This window comes from Astyanax mexicanus, chromosome 15 (assembly GCF_023375975.1).
Source record: "Astyanax mexicanus isolate ESR-SI-001 chromosome 15, AstMex3_surface, whole genome shotgun sequence".
NCBI lineage: Eukaryota > Metazoa > Chordata > Actinopteri > Characiformes > Acestrorhamphidae > Astyanax > Astyanax mexicanus.
The window spans coordinates 18,342,501-18,360,546 of NC_064422.1; the positions used below are offsets into that span (position 1 = coordinate 18,342,501).

The window sequence follows — 18,046 nt, forward strand, 5'->3', positions numbered from 1 at the left end:
AGGCAGGAATACCCCTTGGTCAAGATGGCAGTCAATCACTGGGTACCAAACACAACTCCTTTATGCACATCTTAATAAGGTCACTTTACCTACTGTGCTTAATAAAATGCTTAAAAGGTGAAATAAAAAATTGACTATGAATATTAGATAGTTTTATCAAATTTTCCTTGACTTAATACACTTATTAATATATTTATTAGGGTATTTTTACAATTATTATTACAATTAAAATAAAAAAATGTGTTATGAACTTGAATTGGATAAATTTGCTTTTGGAAAAAATCTATTTAAAAAAATAATAATGATAATTTTCATTAATCTGAATATATACGTTCCATAAGTCCATGAATTCAGTTGTTATCACCACTGATGTATTTGTATGATAAAGTAATGGTGATGTCATTATCATCAGTTTCCTCTTCAGGCTAGTGATAATATAATTTGTGTTCTATTATAGATGGCTGAAATAAGATCAGGTCTTCTTGTCCTCATTAGTATTGGGTGTGATATGTAAATGAGGCCCACATCTATTATACTTCCCCAAAAATAAAACGAGGTCAAGGATATGCCGTCCTATAGCAGCAGTTACTCCTGCAGATACCAGCTGCCCCAGCAGGGGGCGCTGCAGGGGTTCAAATGAAAGGGACTGGGGAGTAATTCGTGTAAACACACACAGTTATGCTGGTTTACAATGATTTTAATCATTAATTAATTACTCCTCAATATTATACACACATGACATAAGCCTTTCTCACACCCGCTCACACACATACCGCAGTTCATCACACACACACGCAGGCAGGCATGTCAGGAGTGTTAGTACACAATGAATTAAATCAGTGAGGATAAATACAGTACAGTAATACAGTACAACTGAATGTCAGGTCATGTGACTAGTCATCAGTGCTGTCTAGTCTGCTTGGTTTTGACCTCTGAGTCCAGTCTCTGTTCGCAGGACTCTTTCTCCATATAAGACTGAACAGACCTCCACAGGGCCCGGATGTTCCCCTCGCCGAACCCGGTGGCCCCCCTGCGCTCGATCAGCTCCAGGAAGAACGTGTCCTCAGAGAATAAGGGCTTAGTGAACACCTGCAGCAGGTACCTGTTCAACACAGAGCACACACAGCAAGAGCTCAGAATACTGTATACCAGCATATAACTATTTCACTACTGTACTTAAGTAGTAAAATACTCTATCTGTATCTACTGGAGTATTTTTTCTTCTTCTACTTCCAATTTTACTTTACTACACGAGTATAATACCTTAACTTCGGGCAGCGAGTGGTCCAGCAGTCTAAGGTGCTGCCACTATGGTCGGGAGATTGCTGGTTTGAATCCCAGTCATGCAGCTTGCCATCAGCTGCCGGAGCCCTGAAAGAGCAGAATTGGCCTTGCTCTCTCTGGGTGGGTAGACATTGCTCTTTACCCTCACCACTCCTAGGGTGATGTTGATCAGCACAAGGCATCTGTGAGCTGTTGTATTGGAACCGAGTCGCCGAGTCGTTTAAAAAAAAAAACATTTATGTGCTGCTACATTACTTGACCCTATAAAGTACCTTAATAAATCTTTGCTGTACACTATATTTTATAAGTACTGGGACACCTGCTCCTTCAAAAATTCTTAATTCGTTTAATTTCAGAAGAAACTCGCATAAGAAGGTTTCCCATAACTTTTGCATAGGCAAATAGGTTTTTCCATATTTAATGCACAACTACTGTTTTTTATATTGTCATTGTTTTGCAAAAAAAAAAAAAAAAAAAAAAAAAACAATCAATGGACCAATAAAAATGTTCTAAAACAACATTCAACTAAATTTATTCACTAATTTTTAAAGGGCTAAATTTTAAAGACATAATCGGTTTATACACTACCTCCCATTAGGCATAGTTGAACTGTCTTCATGGTTCCGTAGGTCAGTATCCAGTAAGATGCCATGCTGCTTCAGCTCTTTTGGATGATGCCCCGCCTCCAAGATCTCCTGCTGCTTTCCCACCTAACAGACCAAGAGAATCACAAAATGAGATGAGATGAGATGTGATCATCACAGGCCCGCACCTGAACGATTCAGCCTCCAGTTAATACTAAATATTAATCATTAATAATTAATATTTCCAACATATTAATTGTTCTTGTTTTTTTTATTTCTAATTTTTATTCCATTTTCTCCCCAATTTGCAAGGCCAATTACCCAACCCACTTATTAGGGCTCCCCCTATCACTAGTGATGCCCCAACACCAGAAGCACCCATGTGTGCTTCAAGTATGTGGAAGAATGGGTGTAGCAAAAAACTCTATCCAGTGTTTAGAAATTGGACTCTTGTAGCTATTTCACAAACATCTGCAGGTCAGCATAAGCGCTATGAATCGTTTATATTCGGCTGAGAGTTCAGTTGCAAGCAGATAACATAGTTAATTATTCTGATTAGTATATTCTCAACACCTCAGTGTAGTAGGCAGGAGGAGGAGTGAAGAACTCCACCCCAGCTTGAGCCATCGTCTCGGCAGTGGAGACAATGTTCTGAGTGGAGAGGCCAATGTGCTGGATCCCTGGACCCCTGTGCTGCTTCAGAAACGTGTCCACTTGGTTTTGACCTAATCCATAAACAACACAAACACAATGTCAATAATATGATATGCCTAGCCTACTTCATTTTCGCCAACATATGTATTAGGGCTGTGTATTGGCAAGAACTTTGCGATACAATATGTTTCACAATACAGTGGTTATGATTCAACATATCGCAATGTACTGTGACATTCAAAGCCGGGCAACTGCTATTATTTAAATCAAATGTTTGGAAAAATCTGAGTAAAATTGTCGTTTAGAACAGTGGAATCTAATGACAGTTCAACACTGCTTTCTAGTGGTTTGGTTTTGAACACATCACTAAATTAACCACTTCTGACACCAATTTTTTTCACTAATAATTTAAAATCAATACCCCTAATATCCATAACATACAGTAATATGAAAAAGTTTGGGCACCCCTATTAATCTTAATCATTTTTAGTTCTAAATATTTGGGTGTTTGCAACAGCCATTTCAGTTTGATATATCTAATAACTGATGGACACAGTAATATTTCAGGATCGAAATGAGGTTTATTGTACTAACAGAAAATGTGCAATATGCATCAAACCAACATTTGACCGGTGCAAAAGTATGGGCACCCTTATTTTATTGATTTGAATACTCCTAACTACTTTTTACTGACTTACTGAAGCACAAAATTGGTTTGGTAACCTCATTGAGCTTTGAACAATTCATAGCCAGGTGTATCCAATCATGAGAAAAGATATTTAAGGTGGCCAATTGCAAGTTGTTCTCCTATTTGAATCTCCTCTGAAGAGTGGCATCATGGGCTCATCAAAACAACTCTCAAATGATCTAAAAACAAAGATTGTTCAACATAGTTGTTCAGGGGAAGGATACAAAAAGTTGTCTCAGAGATTTAACCTGTCAGTTTCCACTGTGAGGAACATAGTAAGGAAATGGAAGACCACAGGGACAGCTCTTGTTAAGCCCAGAAGTGGCAGGCCAAGAAAAATATCAGAAAGACAGAGAAGAAGAATGGTGAGAACAGTCAAGGACAATCCACAGACCACTTTCAAAGAGCTGCCGCATCACCTTGCTGCAGATGGTGTCACTATGCATTGGTCAACAATACAGCGCACTTTGCACAAGGAGGAGCTGTATGGGAGAGTGATGCGAAAGAAGCCATTTCTGCAAGCACGCCACAAACAGAGTCGCCTGAGGTGTGCTTTTGCACATATTACTGTGTCCATCAGTTATAAGATATATCAAACTGACATGACTATTGCAAACACCCAAATATTTAGAACTAAAAATAATTAACATTAATAGGGGTGCCCAAACTTTTTCATATGACTATTTATGAAAACGTTGGTGCTGTAATATAGCAACACTCTAGCAACTGTCTGAAGTACCAGAGAAACCATTCAGAAAGATCTGCGCTGGGAGAAGTGGGCCATACCCTTTTCTGGGAGAGATTCTGCAATAACGAATTTGCAGTCCGGCGTCTGAGAGTCTTTAAATGGAATGCTAAGTCCAATTTCACTGCATTTCCAGTACTCCATCGCCGTCAGACGCAGTCCGATCCCATCCTGATTCAGAACATAGCCCTCATCCACGTCCTCATTACTGCTCCAATAAACAAACACACACACAACTTTTAATAAATAGTTAGAATGCACGGTCAGCTCCCCAAAACTATACAACTGTTAATATACTATTAATTTACTGAATTTATCATATTGGAAAAAAATGAAATATTTTATATGATACATCTCTGGAAAAAAAATAAGAGATTGCTTAACAATGAGTTTCTTTGATTTTACCAAATTGAAAACCTCTGAAACATAATTCAGAGGAAGATGGATGATCACAAGCCATCAAACCAAACTGAACTGCTTGAATTTTTGCACCAGGAGTGGCATAAAGTTATCCAAAAGCAGTGTGTAAGACTGGTGAAGGAGAAAACCAGGGGTTATTCCACCAAATATTGATTTTTAAACCTTTAAAACTTAATGAATATAAACTTGTTTTCTTTGCATTATTTGAGGTCTGAAAGCATCTTGCATCTTGTTTATTTCAGCTATTTCTCATTTTCTGCAAATAGATGCTTTAAATAACAATATTATTATTTGGAATATGGGACAAATGTTGTCCGTAGTTTGTAAAAAAAAAAAAAAAAAAAAAAATATTAAATGTTCATTTTACTCAAACATATACCTATAAACAACAAAAAAACTAAATACACCATACCAATGTCCCAGCAACACCCCAACAAATGTCTAAAACGCCATAGAAACCACCTAATAGCTACTTGGACATGCCCTAGCAACTGAAATCTGAAAAACCTGTAGCAATATCTAAACACCTCGCCAATCATTAACCAATATCTGGCTAAACCTAATATCTAAACACTTACCAGCTTCCTAGCAGTACCATAGCAAATACCTTAATAAACACCTAACAGCATCCTAGCAACGCCCTAGCAATTACCTTGAATACCATAGCAACTGCATGACATATTCAACATCTAGAGTAGAGTCTCCACAGGAGGTTCTGACCTGCTGATGAAGAACCTCTGGACTGTTGGTTCTGGTTCAGCTCTTGGACCGGTTGGTTGCTGAGATCCTGCTGAATGGCTTCTATGGTGCTTCAATACCGGTTTTATGCTGTTGTGTGAGTGTTTCTGTAATATTTTCAGGCTTTAATCTAGATGGTGGAACATTGAATTTGACTGTATTCAGCCGAGACAATGAGAGTATCGGTGGTGGCTAGCATCTGAAATACCCCTAGCATCCACCAAGTACACCATAGCAACACTGTAGCAATTGTCCAGCCTAATACCTTAACACCTGCAAGCTACCTAGCAGCACCACAGCAACTACCTAGAATACCATAGCAACTGCATAGCAACAACTTACCTCTCTAAAACGCCATAGCAACCACCTTGCAATATTTAAGCCTAGCAACAACCTAACTGTCTATTACCTCTTTAAGTATGCAACCACCAAAAACACCATAGGAATGACCTAGCAATACTATAGCAACCACTAATTACACCTTGGCAACCACCAAGCAATATCTTAGCAGCATGTCCTGCATCAGCAGGAGATTCTGAGGTTCAGACCTGCCGATGAAGAACCTCTGGAACCCAAAGTTCTCCTGGTACCACTTCATCACCTCTCCGGTGCTGCGTCTCGGACAGGCGAACGTCACGTGGTCGAAGTGAGTCACCGGGCATCGAGAGTCCGGTTCCGAGTCGGTTCCGTCCCCGACCCGCTGGAACCCCGGCAGAAACCCGCCCTGGTCCTGGTAACGGCTCCGGTCCAGCAGCGTGTGGCACACGTTTCCCACCACCGACCGAATCACGGAGTAGGTGACGGAGCCGCCCCCATCGGGGTCGCACACCTCCGTCGGGGGTACGAGCACGTCGCAGCCCCGGTCGCTCAGTCGCGCGCACGACTCGGTCACATCCTCCACCTCAAAGCACACGTTGCACGCGCTGTCCACCGCGTAGCACGGCCGCACGTCGTACAGGTACCCTTGCCCGTTCTCCTCCGCCTCCGTCCAGGTCACGCCGGTGTCGCGCCGCTCGTTCACGACGAACACGGCCGAGCCCTTCCTCAGCGCGAGCTGCCGCGAGCGGGCCGTGACCCGCGCGCCCACCGCCACGAACTGGAAGCGCGAGGCGAGCGCACCGGCCACACGTACAGCGTTAGACACGTGCAGGGAGACGTGATGGAGCCGGCACACGCGCGCAGCCATGATTGGTGACGTAACGAAGAGGCGGGGCGGGGCGATGAATGGGCCCCGCCCCGCCGACAACAAACAGAAGCCAAAACATTAGGACAACTTATCTGGGTGTTTGATATTTATTTAAACAATACCGAGAGATAACTATGACTAACTATGACTCTCCAGCTTAGCTCTCAAACCAGTATGTTGGAGTTTGATGGTTTAGCTGGTCAACAAGCATCATTAACCTGAAAAAGACAACCAGTATGACTGAGCTTGACCAGAATGACCAGTTCAAAATGACCACGTTGGTGTCATGAATATCTTAGCAACAACCTAGCAACTATCTGGAATACCATAGCATCAACAGATGCTCTCACTCTCTTGGCTAAATGCAGTCAAATCCTTACACCAATGTTCCACCATCTAGTGTAAAGCCTATCTGAAACATCATAAAAACCGCCTAGCAACATTATAAAAACTCTCTGAAAACACCACAAAAAAAAAAAAAAAACAATCAGCAAGATCTTAGCAACAGCTTTTGGCATCTGGGAACTTAGAACGGATATTTATCTAAAGGAGAGTGGTCCAAGAGCTGAACCAGAACCAACAGATCCAACCCAACCATATACAGTACCCATCCATTCATTCTGTTATTTATTCATTCATTCATTCACCCAAACTTCCACCCTATTGAACCATACACCAACCCTTCTACTCCATCCCAGAGTTTTCTGCCCTGTCAGTCCATCAGTTCAGTCATCTCTCATCCCTCTGTTTAGTCATTCATCTGTTTGTTCGTCCATCATCTTAACTCATTATTCATCAGTTCATTGTCCATCCATGCGTCCATAAATCTACTCCTTTATTAATTTAATCATCCATCCAGCCGTCCATCCATCCATCCATTTATCAGACTACTATCCACAATCTTTTAATGCATTTATTCATCTGTCCATCCGGGAATGATATCTGCTTGGTCTATCTGTCCAACAACCCCTGCACCAGTTCATATACCCAACCAACCCTTTTTTTGTCCCATGTCATATCACCTATACATATATACCCATTCATTCCTCCATATATCGACCCGCCCTTTTACTTATCTATCCAACATGAACAGCTGTAATACTGTAATACGGCTGTGTGTGATATATATTACAGTACTACAGCACTATGGTGCGTTACATATAACTTAACTATTGTGTGCTATACAGCTACGTTATAGTTATTTAAGGCTGAGAGCATTATATTATTGTACTACTGTATTGCTGTGTGCTTAACAGTAGTGCTACAGGATTAGCAGAGAAACAACCTTAAAACCCATAATGTTTCCACCTCCATGTTTGACAGTGCGGGCAGTGTTCTTTGGGTCATAGTCAGCATTTCTCTTTCTCCAGCACCTTCTTTCAATCACTCTCAGAATAATCCAGGTGTTCATTGGCTAACTTCAGATGAGCCTACACATCTGCCTTCTTAAGCAGAGGGACCTTGCAGGCACTGCAGGATTTTATTCCATTACGGCGTCATGTGCTACCAATGGTTTTCTTGCTGACTGTGGTCCCAGCTGCCTTGAGAACATTAACAAGTTCCCCCATTTAGTTTTAGGCTGATCTCACCTTCCTCATGATCAAGGATACCCCATGAGGTGAGGTGCCTGGAGCCTAAGGTCGATGTCGATTGACAGTCATTTTGTATTTCTTCTATTTTCTTTTTATAACAGTTATCTCCTTCTCACCCAGCGTGTTACTTATGGTTTTGTAGCCCATTTCAGCCTTGTCCAGGTCTATGATCTTGTCCCTGACATCCTTAGAAAACTCTTTGGTCTTGCTCATGTAAAGATTAGAGTCTGACTGATTAATTCATTCACTCACACTTCCACCCTATCTGACCATACACCAAACTTTCTACTCCCTCCCAGAGTTTCCTGCAGTTCAGTCATTTTTCCACCCCTTTGTTTAGTCATTCCTTCATCTGTTTAGCGTCCTTCCATGCATCCATAAAGCTACTCATTTATTAATTTATTCATCCACCCATTTACCCTTTCATATATATATATTAGGGATGTGCCACATCATATCGTACGCAATAATATCACCAACATTTTTTTATTATGGTAACAATATTAGACCCTGACATATTGTGCCATATCACCCATGACTAAATATCACATCAGGGTACTACTTGTTTTGCAGATTTTAGCAAAAGAAAAATTCACTCTGTTCTCATTTCCTCTGTCCAGTATCATTTATTTTACTTTACCCTGGATATATGGAGGTATATGGAGTGCATTATTATTAGTATCATGACATTCTAGATCATTGACTTCTGTCACAAATCTTATAAAATTCTTGTATTTTTTAATATTTCAGTTAGGGGTGTGCCATATTATATATCATATCGTTTGCAATAATAAAGTGTAATTTTCATTTTGTTGCAGTAGTGTATTTTTTCTATTCAGTGTTCTGTCATATCGCCAAGAGTATCGGTATCGGGAAAATACCATGAAATATCGTGATACTATTTTAGGGCCATATTGCCCACCCCTAATATGTATATATATATATATATATATATATATATATATATATATATATATATATATATATATATATATATAGGTATACAGTTCTACTGATGCACTGCTGTAAATCTGTGTTCAATGTTACTGTACTATTCTACAACCTTACCAGTGTATTGCTGTGTGTACTGTATACCGCTCAGCGTGTGTCTGTGTGTGATTGTGTGTGTGTGTGTGTGTGTGTGTGATTGTGTGTGTGTGTGTCAGATGACTGCATGTCGCTGAGCTTCGCCTCCTCTGAGGCTCTATTTTAGCTTCCCGTATCTCTCCGCCATTAAAGACTGGACACTAAATAACACTAAAGCTGCGGAGCGGCGGGTCCGGAGATGTGTTTAGGGCTAAGGGGGGCAGCAGGTGATCAGTTCTGATTAGTCAGAGAGGGGGTTTATCGATCAGGATATAAAATGTAAGATCGGGTAAAAGGTGGAAGAGCGGCTGTGGAGACTCGGGGAGAGAGAGAGAAAGACTAGCGAACAGCACTGAGGAGGGCGAGCAGGAGAAGGTGAGCGGTTTTACTCTTGTTTTTTTGTGTTTTTAGAGAGATATCCAGTGTTATCTGGATAACATAAGTTAGAGTCTAACAGGGCTGTGAGTTTTAATTCTGACCGTTTTAAAGGATCAGCGGGATTAAACCCGTCCTGCACTGCAGCTACTGCTACTAGCAGCCATGCTAATCACGGTAACGCTAGGTTAGCTAGCTGAGGTAATTGTAGAGAAAAGCAGAGGCAGTTATATTTCCAACACTGTTACCACCATTATTTATTCATAAACACACAGTCTAAAAGTTTATTTATCATCACTTTCTCTTATTATAAGCGAATATAGTGAATTAGTGAGCTGTCTGTGTTGTCTAGCTAGCCTTTAGCCCAGGTTTGTTTACCTCAGTGGCTTGTTTTGGTGGACACACTGTGGCTAGCTAATGCTAACAGCAGGACAGCGCAGAATACACCTAACCACTTAGCTAGAGTAGCTAACTAGTTACTAGCTATATAAACTAATAAACTAATATATATATATATATATATATATATATATATATATATATATATATATATATATATATATAAACCCAACTTTACGTATATAATTGCGTAGATTAATTATATATTTCTAATAATCTAATTAGTCTCTGTGTGAGAGAGAGTTGGGAAAAACATGTTCTTCTCAAAACTTTGAAAAAAACATTGATTTAATCTTTAACAAATGTGTGAGAAGTCAGCTGAGCGTCACAGCTGTTAATAATAGCCATAATTCAAAGAAAATAAGATTTTTTTTCGTGAGAACAGGTCAGTAATTTATAAACATTGGTATAATTATAAGAAAATAAATAATTAATTCAGTCAGTATTTCATTAACACGAGTTATATTACGAGAAAACAGGCGAATACAAGTCGTTATGAAATACAATTAATATAATTTAAAGGTCAGTTTCTCATTTCTGTAAATAAAAGCTCTAAATGACACTATTTTATTTGGAATGTGGGAGAAATGTCCGTATTTTATAGAATAAAACAACAATATTATTTTTTCTCAAACATATACCTATAAAAAGCAAAATTAGAGGAACTGATTTAGAAACTGAAGTGGTCTCTGGTTTTCAAAGCTGTATGCATTAAAAGTTAATAGTCAGAAGGCAGAGAATATAAGTAATTATTTCTTGAAAACTGGTTAGTATTTCATAAACATGGGTCCTATTCTAATAATAATTAAGTTTAAAAAACACCCAGTATCAAATTAATTCAGTCAGTATTTCATTAACACAAGTTATATTACGAGGAAACTGTGGAAGTCATTATTATGAAACACAATAAATATTGAGTCTTTAAGTAAGAAACTTACTTACACAAAGCTGGCTAAAACTTAGAAAAAAATCTTTATAGCAGTCACAATTCTGTTACTAAAAAGTCACTAGTTAATGATCTTAAGTCAGTATTTCATAAACGTACTTATTATTATGGTACAGTATGAGAAGACCAGGCAGTATTATAAAACACTAAAGGAAGTCGGCTGAGTATCACAACTGTTAATTATTTATTAACACAGTTGTGAAAAAAAATTAAAAAGAAAAAATACATTGTTCATGTCAGAGTTAATATTTTATACACATGAAATTCTTCTTCTTCTTCTTCTTCTTCTTCTTCTTCTTCTTCTTCTTCTTCTTCTTCTTCTTCTTCTTCTTCTTATTATTATTATTATTATTATAAAGTATTTCATTTATTATATGTTTAATATTATTACAAAAAATACTTAATTAAAAATTATATCTGCATGTGTCACATGATGTTTAAAAATTAAAAAAGGTAATATAGGTGATATTATTTTTAAACCTAGATAATTTAGTATACTTTATTTACAGCATCTGTTACTGACTAATGTTTTTTACATGGGAGCATTACATGAATTGGCAGAATTGTTTTTCAGAAATTTGTAGGTACAAATGTCGGTGTTTATGGGGACTTTTTATATTTACATAATTGTCACAGTTTGGTATTGGCAATATGATAAATAAGTGTAAATTCTTGATACCAAGTCAGTTTCAAGTATTTCAATGAAACTATTGGATAAACTTTGTATTAGATATTCAGATTTCGATGTGAAAAGAATAAAACTACTTTAAGCTTGTTGAAGGTTTTTTCAGCACTTGGTTTGGCTGCACTCATTTTTTTCTTAGCATAAGAAGTGTTTTGGTGTGAGCATTGAGTGTGAACCTCTGCCTCGCTCTGCCTCCAGCCTATTTATGTCATGTGAGCACAGTTTGCTGCGTGAAGAGCTGATATCTGATACTGATAATACGATTTGATCTTAATATTTCAAAACACAAACACACTCCGAGACTGAAATGTCTCTATCCTTATCAGCAATATTTACACGTTTGCACTTTGTTGTCTATTGCATTGCCGAGGAGGAATGTTACTTTTTTTACGCTGTGTACCTGTACACAGACTTGACATTATCGCTAGAAAATAAGTCATTCATTCATGATACCAAGTCAATATTGTATATTGTATATTTATACGAGAATGTATCCCATGAATTCATAAAAGACGCATCACTAACACAGCACTGACGCTGTTAGTTACTGCTAGGCAGCTGCTATGTACGAATACTTGTGTTGTGAGCATGTTGTCCACACGAGATAGCTTTACATAGCTATTTCCTGCATCCCAAAACATACACTTCCATACTTTACTCACTAAATAAACTAAATAAACGCATTCTGATGGTGGCAGACTATTTTTAACACACTGTTTATTGTGGAAGTGTCCGATTTGGGACACAACCCCATTTTCATTTGGAGAGCGCCCATCTATAAGACGCAATTTATGATGTTTACGTTGACGAGTCACCCCAACTCTAATTAAGCACAATATCTGCAATACTATGCTAAAATCCAGAACCTGGATATAGCTATTAATAACTTTCAGTACAGATTTCAGCAGGGAAACCCCCAGACTGTGCTGGACTCCTGTTGGGTTTCCCTGTTTGTGTCTGATTAAGAACCTCTGTCCCTCTGGGCTCCTGTGGTCGGGTTCTGTATCTACAGTTGCTGTGTGAAGGCCAACGCTGGCTTTCCGGTGTCAGTTTTCCAGAGAACAGACAGAGGACAACATATATAGGATTACAGCCCCCCCCCACCTGCCTCACTGCGAGCTCAGCTGAGTAGATGTGTATATATACAGACATGCAAGATATCTTTGTACAGCAGTATGTAATTTTATTGAGAAGTGGATGGGCTGTTTCATTTCTGAAGTTTGGGTGTTTGACGTTTCTCAAAATAAAAAAACAGTGTCAGGTGTGAAACAGGATTACACCATAGCAAGCATTACCACCCACAGTGGACAACACAGCACAGTAAGTCGTAATGAGTGTGACCTGCAAAACTCCATCCACAATCAATACAGGAAACTCCACACATGCCACAGATTGGTGAAACTTTCTTTAGCTTCCATTAGGTATGGCAAAAGTGATGGGACCTGTTACAAGTTTACACACACACAAACACTTGCTCTATATCACTCTGTTTACTCACTGGTGTCAAAGTGACTTTTGGCTCGTCGTCAAAAACAGACCTATCATGTGTATGCTGGTAAAATGGTAAATGGTAAAATGCTGGTTATAAAGCTCTTTTAAACTCTTTTTGGGTCATTTTTCTAGACAGGGAATTCAACTAGTCTTGGTTCACACATATACCCTATCCCTATGTTTTTCCCTTCCCTATCCCTATGGAACCTTTTCCCTTGGAACCTGTAGGCAACCCTGCCGGTCGGATGTGATTGCTTTGGAGCAACCTGGAGCAAGTTCAGCAACCTGTCTGAAGGTTAACTAGTTAACTTGGTGGGCATAATGGAGGCAGTGGGTTTCTTTAGTCTCTTTTGCCACTATCTTGCCAGTTATTCTCAGCCCCTCTGTTTTGAGTGTGCCTCTGTTTGAGTTTGAAGGGCCATGTAGCCATAACACTTCCCCCTTCCTCTGCAACCTAACAAGCTTCGGGACATCCTACCCCTTGATGTGCACACGAAAAACAGAGGGGTACGGCTAAGTGGTACAGCTACAGGGTATAATAGAATTGGACCTTAATCTTTGACGGGGAAACTGACTGATGTATCCATTAGGGGTATAAACAAATGTTGATATATCAAAGTATCACAGTATTTTGTTTGGTGATAGTGTATCAATTTACAAAAACACAGTATCATTTTATTGTCAGTTTACATGTAAAGATTGATGTTAGACAGTGGTTCATTTTGTTCTGTGTTAAACTCCAACCATCAGAGGGTAATACATGTTGAATTATAACCTCTGTATTGTGATATTTGACATACATTATATATACAAAACCTTATCAAACTCAAAAAATTAGGTTCTAATTTAAACTTTCAGGTTTACTTGCTGTTTTTTTTACACACTGATGCTGTTCTACAAACATTTCTAGTTATATTTTAGTAAATGACTCAGTCAGTGATTTATTAAGGGAAAACTGAAAAAATTACAGAAGTACAGTTATGTTTCTATTCTCATATTTTTGAGTGTTATTAACGGCTTTGTTTGTTTGTATTTTTCTCTTTTTTTCTGCAGTTTGTTGCCTGCCTGCTCTCTGTAGGTGACGTGAGCGTGTGTGTGAGTGTGAGACCATGACGGAGTTGGGTGTGAAATGGGCCTGTGAGTACTGCACCTACGAGAACTGGCCGTCTGCTATCAAATGCACCATGTGTCGCGCTCAGAGGCCCAGCGCCACCATCATCACGGAGGAACCGTTCAAGAGCAGCTCAATACTGGATCCCCCGCACAGCGATTTGGGCAGCAGTAACCTCCTGATCTGCCCGGACTCCAGCGCCAGGCCCCGCGTCCGCCAGGCTCAGACCACCGAGACCAGCGGGAAGTGGTCCTGCCACATGTGCACCTACTTGAACTGGCCTCGCGCTGTCCGGTGTACGCAGTGTCTGTGCCAGAGGCAGCGCGCCTGCAGCCCCACCGAAACACCCCAGACCTCCGGCTCGGGCCTCAGGTACTCAGATTTATACTGTGGCATTTTTGACTAATCTCCTTAGTAATGCTGTTTATGTGCTGGTATACCTCCTGCTATTACTGTACAACTACTGTAAGCAGTCCACTCTGATTGTGTTGAACATTTCAGTAATGCTGTTGATGACCAGTATATTAGAATATGTAGTAGTAAATCAGTATTTACCAGTATATCTCCTACCATAACTATGCAGCTTAGCAGTCTCCTCTGAGTGTGTTGAGGCTGTTAGTAAGGCTGTTAGTAAGGCTGTTAGTGTACCAGCATCCCTGTAAATACCAGTGTACCTCCCACAGTCTCCTCTAAGTGTGTTGAGGCTGTCAGTTATATCGTTTTATACCTGTTTTCCAGTAAATATCTGTATACCTTCTACAATTACTATACAGCTTATCAGTTTCCTCTGAGTGTGTTGTTAGAAATCCTGTTTATATACCAGTATCTCAGTAAATACCTGTGTACATTCCACGGTTACTATGCAGCTTAGCAGTCTCCTTAGAGTGTGTTGAGGCTGTTAGTAAGGCTGTTGTATACAGGGTTTGTACAGTCATTAAAAACCTGGAATACATTTTGTCAAAGAAAAATACCCAGAAAGTTTTGAATAAAAAAATAGGTTTCCCTTTATTGCCACATCTCTTCGCATTAGCTAGCTGTCTACGCGGGTCCTATTCAGACTGGAGTTTCCGCTTGAACTATAACTGTAAATTAATTCAGTGAGAGAAAATGCTGATTAAATGTTGTCTAGCCTCATTCAGACACATATATAAGGCAGATACATGCAAAATATTGTTATGATTTATAAATGTCATTCAGCTAGTAAAACTTGACATTTCAAAGTGTTTTAAATTAATTTTAGGTAAATATAGACCTACTATAACCGGTTCTGACATGAATTTTTAGTTTTTTGTTTCTTTCCATGTATGTACTGATGTTTTAAAGATTGCATGGTCATTCAAATTTGCCGCAAAAGCATGAAAAAGTCATGAAAATGTATTGGTTAAACAGTGTATGAACCAACCCTTACTGCACAGATTAGCAGTCTCCTGGGAGCGTGTTGAAGCTTTCTATAATTCCAGTTCTATACTTTTCAGATTAAGGTCCGGACCGGTGCCCCCTGTGGACCCCTGTGAGGAATACAACGACAGGAACCGACTGAACACGCGCGCTCAGCGGTGGTGTTGTGCGGCCTGCACGTACGAGAACTGGCCTAAGACCCCTCGCTGTGTGGTGTGTGACCACCCCCGGCCCAACGACGCCATCCAGCTGACTGAGCCGGACGTGCTGTCGCCGGTCATTAACGAGCAGGACCATGTGCACCCCCCACGGGCCGGAGGCGTGTGTGGACCTGTGGGCCAGCGGCGGTCTCCGCCCATGCCGAAACGAGACTCAGAGGTGCAGATTCAGGACATACAGTGTATCGAACTGGCTGCCGGAGCTCAGGGCAGCAAGGAGGAGCTGGAGATGGACTTTAAAAAGCTCAAACAAATCAAGAACCGCATGAGGAAGAGTGACTGGCTGTTCCTTAACGCCTGTGCAGGTGAGTGTTTGTTTTAGAACAATTCTTAGTGCACACATACTGTACATAAAAAACACACTGGCCATTTTCAGAGATGGTATGGTCATGAAAAACCTGAAGATTTCATGGAATTTTAAAATAGCAAGTCCCAGGCCTGGATAAATTTTGAAAAATACCCAGAAAGTGAAAATACCCAGAAAGTTTTGTAAAAGTCATGGAAATTTGGTCTACAAATATTTGTGTTTCAGTTTATCAATGGAGAAAATCTTTTTTGAGCTAAAAAATACATCAGCTCAGAGTTAATTCCGTAATTTAGCCCTACACAGTTGTGCTCTCAGGATTTGACACACATTTTATTATTAAAGATTGTGTGCCAACATTTTATCTGATTAATTTCAGACCTACTATATTGTATCAGTGTTAATTATAGTTTTAGTTGATTTTTGGTTTTATTATCCATGTCTACACTGATGTTTTTAAAACTTCTATGATCATTAAAAAATTGCCTTGAAGGCATGGATAAGACATGACAAAATAATGGAAATTTGGTTAAAACATGTATAAACCCTGTATTTTATAGTAACCAGTCATTTCTGACTTGAAACGAGAAAGCGGCCGGTTTTCAGTAGCGATTTCCAGTGAAACATGAAGTAGGTGGAGTCAGTGACAGAAGACTTATCTTGATGCAAATTAGAAGTGAAGAGACGTGACGATCACCGACTGGAACAGAGCAGGGTGGTGCATGTTCATCTCCATCACTGTAAAGCAGTACCACTTATTAGGTTTCCATATATTCCCTACACATGTATGTTGGCTTGCTTGAAAACATCATTAACCAAGGTGAACGTGGTGTTATTTCATGATCTATAGACTGCACTACATATGAAAAGAGGGCGTGAATTGAGACTGGGCTTAATGCCTCATGTCATGGGAGAGTAAACACACTCTTGGATGCATCATGTTACTTTTAACTTTTTAAAATCAGATCTAAACTCAAACTCAGAATTCAGAGACACAGCTCCACAGGTGAAGACAGTAAGTGTGTGTGTGTGCACAGCTCTCTGCAGCTGACAACATGCTGCGTCATTTGTGGTGTACTGTACTGATTGTTACAATGTCACCACACCACTAACTAATGCTGCAACTGTGTTTAAAAAGACAGAAATTCTAGTGCTTAAACGTGCAGAATATTTAGTGCATGCACAGACAAAATAATGCTATTTTTTTATAGTTAAAAAATATTGTGATACTCTGAAATTATAATATAGCACACCTCTAGTACTAGGTCTGCAACTAACAATAATTGTTAGTAACTAATAATAACAATAATTGGATTGGATTAGGGATGGGCAATATGGCCCAAAAATTATATCACGATATTTCATGATATTTTCATGATAATACTTTTTGCAAAATGACAAAACACTGAGTTAATTTTATTATTTCCGATTATACACTACTGCAACAAAATTATTATTATTTTTTTTTATTATTGCATACAATATGATATGGCACACTCCTAACTGAGAATTTTAACATGTTAACAGATTTGTACCAGAAGTAAAATGACTAATACTGGACAGATGTTATCTCTTGTTTCTAGTACATATATAATGGAAAATAAAAAAGTGTGAATTTTTCTTTTGCTAAAAAATTATGTAATAATTAGAGATGGGTGATATAGCACAATATTTCAGGGTATAATATTGTTCACGATATTCAAAAATGTTGGGAATATAATTGCATACTATACGATATGGCACACCCCTAATTTGGATATAAAACTTCTCATTGGTAGGCTAGGTTTTTTCATGGCTGTGTGAACGTGTCAAATTCGATTTTTTCAAATCATATCTAAGCCACTTCAATATGTGGTCCTTAATCTGATACAAAGTCGATCTATGGACTATGCAACATGAATGTGAACGGTCAAATCGCAATTCATGCATCTTTGAGCTTTTACGCATGCGCTACGTGCTTCACTCTTGTACCCACACATTTCTTGGTGCAGCTGTGCAGCTATAGCTAAAAAAACAGCAAAAGCAAACCGCCTGGCCTTTTTTCACCTCCTCGACCTGAGCATGTTTAGATCAGCTGTTTACTCTCCACTCCAGCAAAAGATGCTCCACATATGAGCTGCTAACACACCCATTTTACCTTTT

The 18,046-nt window shown here is 39.2% G+C and overlaps 2 protein-coding genes across 2 annotated transcripts in view; one reads left to right on the forward strand and one right to left on the reverse strand.

Annotated features, from left to right (window-relative positions):
• Positions 1-676: 676 nt before the first annotated feature.
• On the reverse strand, positions 677-6,308 carry hpdl (4-hydroxyphenylpyruvate dioxygenase-like). Its single transcript, XM_022666034.2, has 5 exons — positions 5,662-6,308; positions 3,997-4,163; positions 2,442-2,593; positions 1,873-1,994; positions 677-1,102 (listed from the first exon to the last, which is right to left on the reverse strand). The coding sequence occupies exons 1-5, from the start codon at positions 6,297-6,299 to the stop codon at positions 901-903; spliced, it is 1,281 nt and encodes a 426-aa protein (XP_022521755.2). The 5' UTR covers positions 6,300-6,308; the 3' UTR covers positions 677-900.
• Positions 6,309-9,051: 2,743 nt separating this feature from the next.
• Positions 9,052-18,046, forward strand: part of zranb1a (zinc finger, RAN-binding domain containing 1a) — a 31,181-nt gene continuing 22,186 nt past the window's right edge. Inside the window, exons 1-3 of the mRNA XM_049464734.1 lie at positions 9,052-9,352; positions 13,927-14,356; positions 15,460-15,905. Of these exons, the coding sequence (XP_049320691.1) occupies positions 13,983-14,356; positions 15,460-15,905 (820 nt within the window). The 5' untranslated portion in view covers positions 9,052-9,352; positions 13,927-13,982. The remainder of the gene's footprint in view (positions 9,353-13,926; positions 14,357-15,459; positions 15,906-18,046) is intronic.

Excerpts from the sequence above, each read along its gene's own strand:
- hpdl (XM_022666034.2), bottom strand. The coding sequence starts at position 6,299 with ATGGCTGCGCGCGTGTGCCGGCTCCATCACGTCTCCCTGCACGTGTCT. Across the intron at positions 2,594-3,996 it reads AGAATCTCTCCCAGAAAAGG|GTCAAAACCAAGTGGACACG; the intron begins GTATGGCCCACT and ends TTTATGGATTAG. Across the intron at positions 1,103-1,872 it reads TCAACTATGCCTAATGGGAG|GTACCTGCTGCAGGTGTTCA; the intron begins GTAGTGTATAAA and ends TGTGTTGAACAG.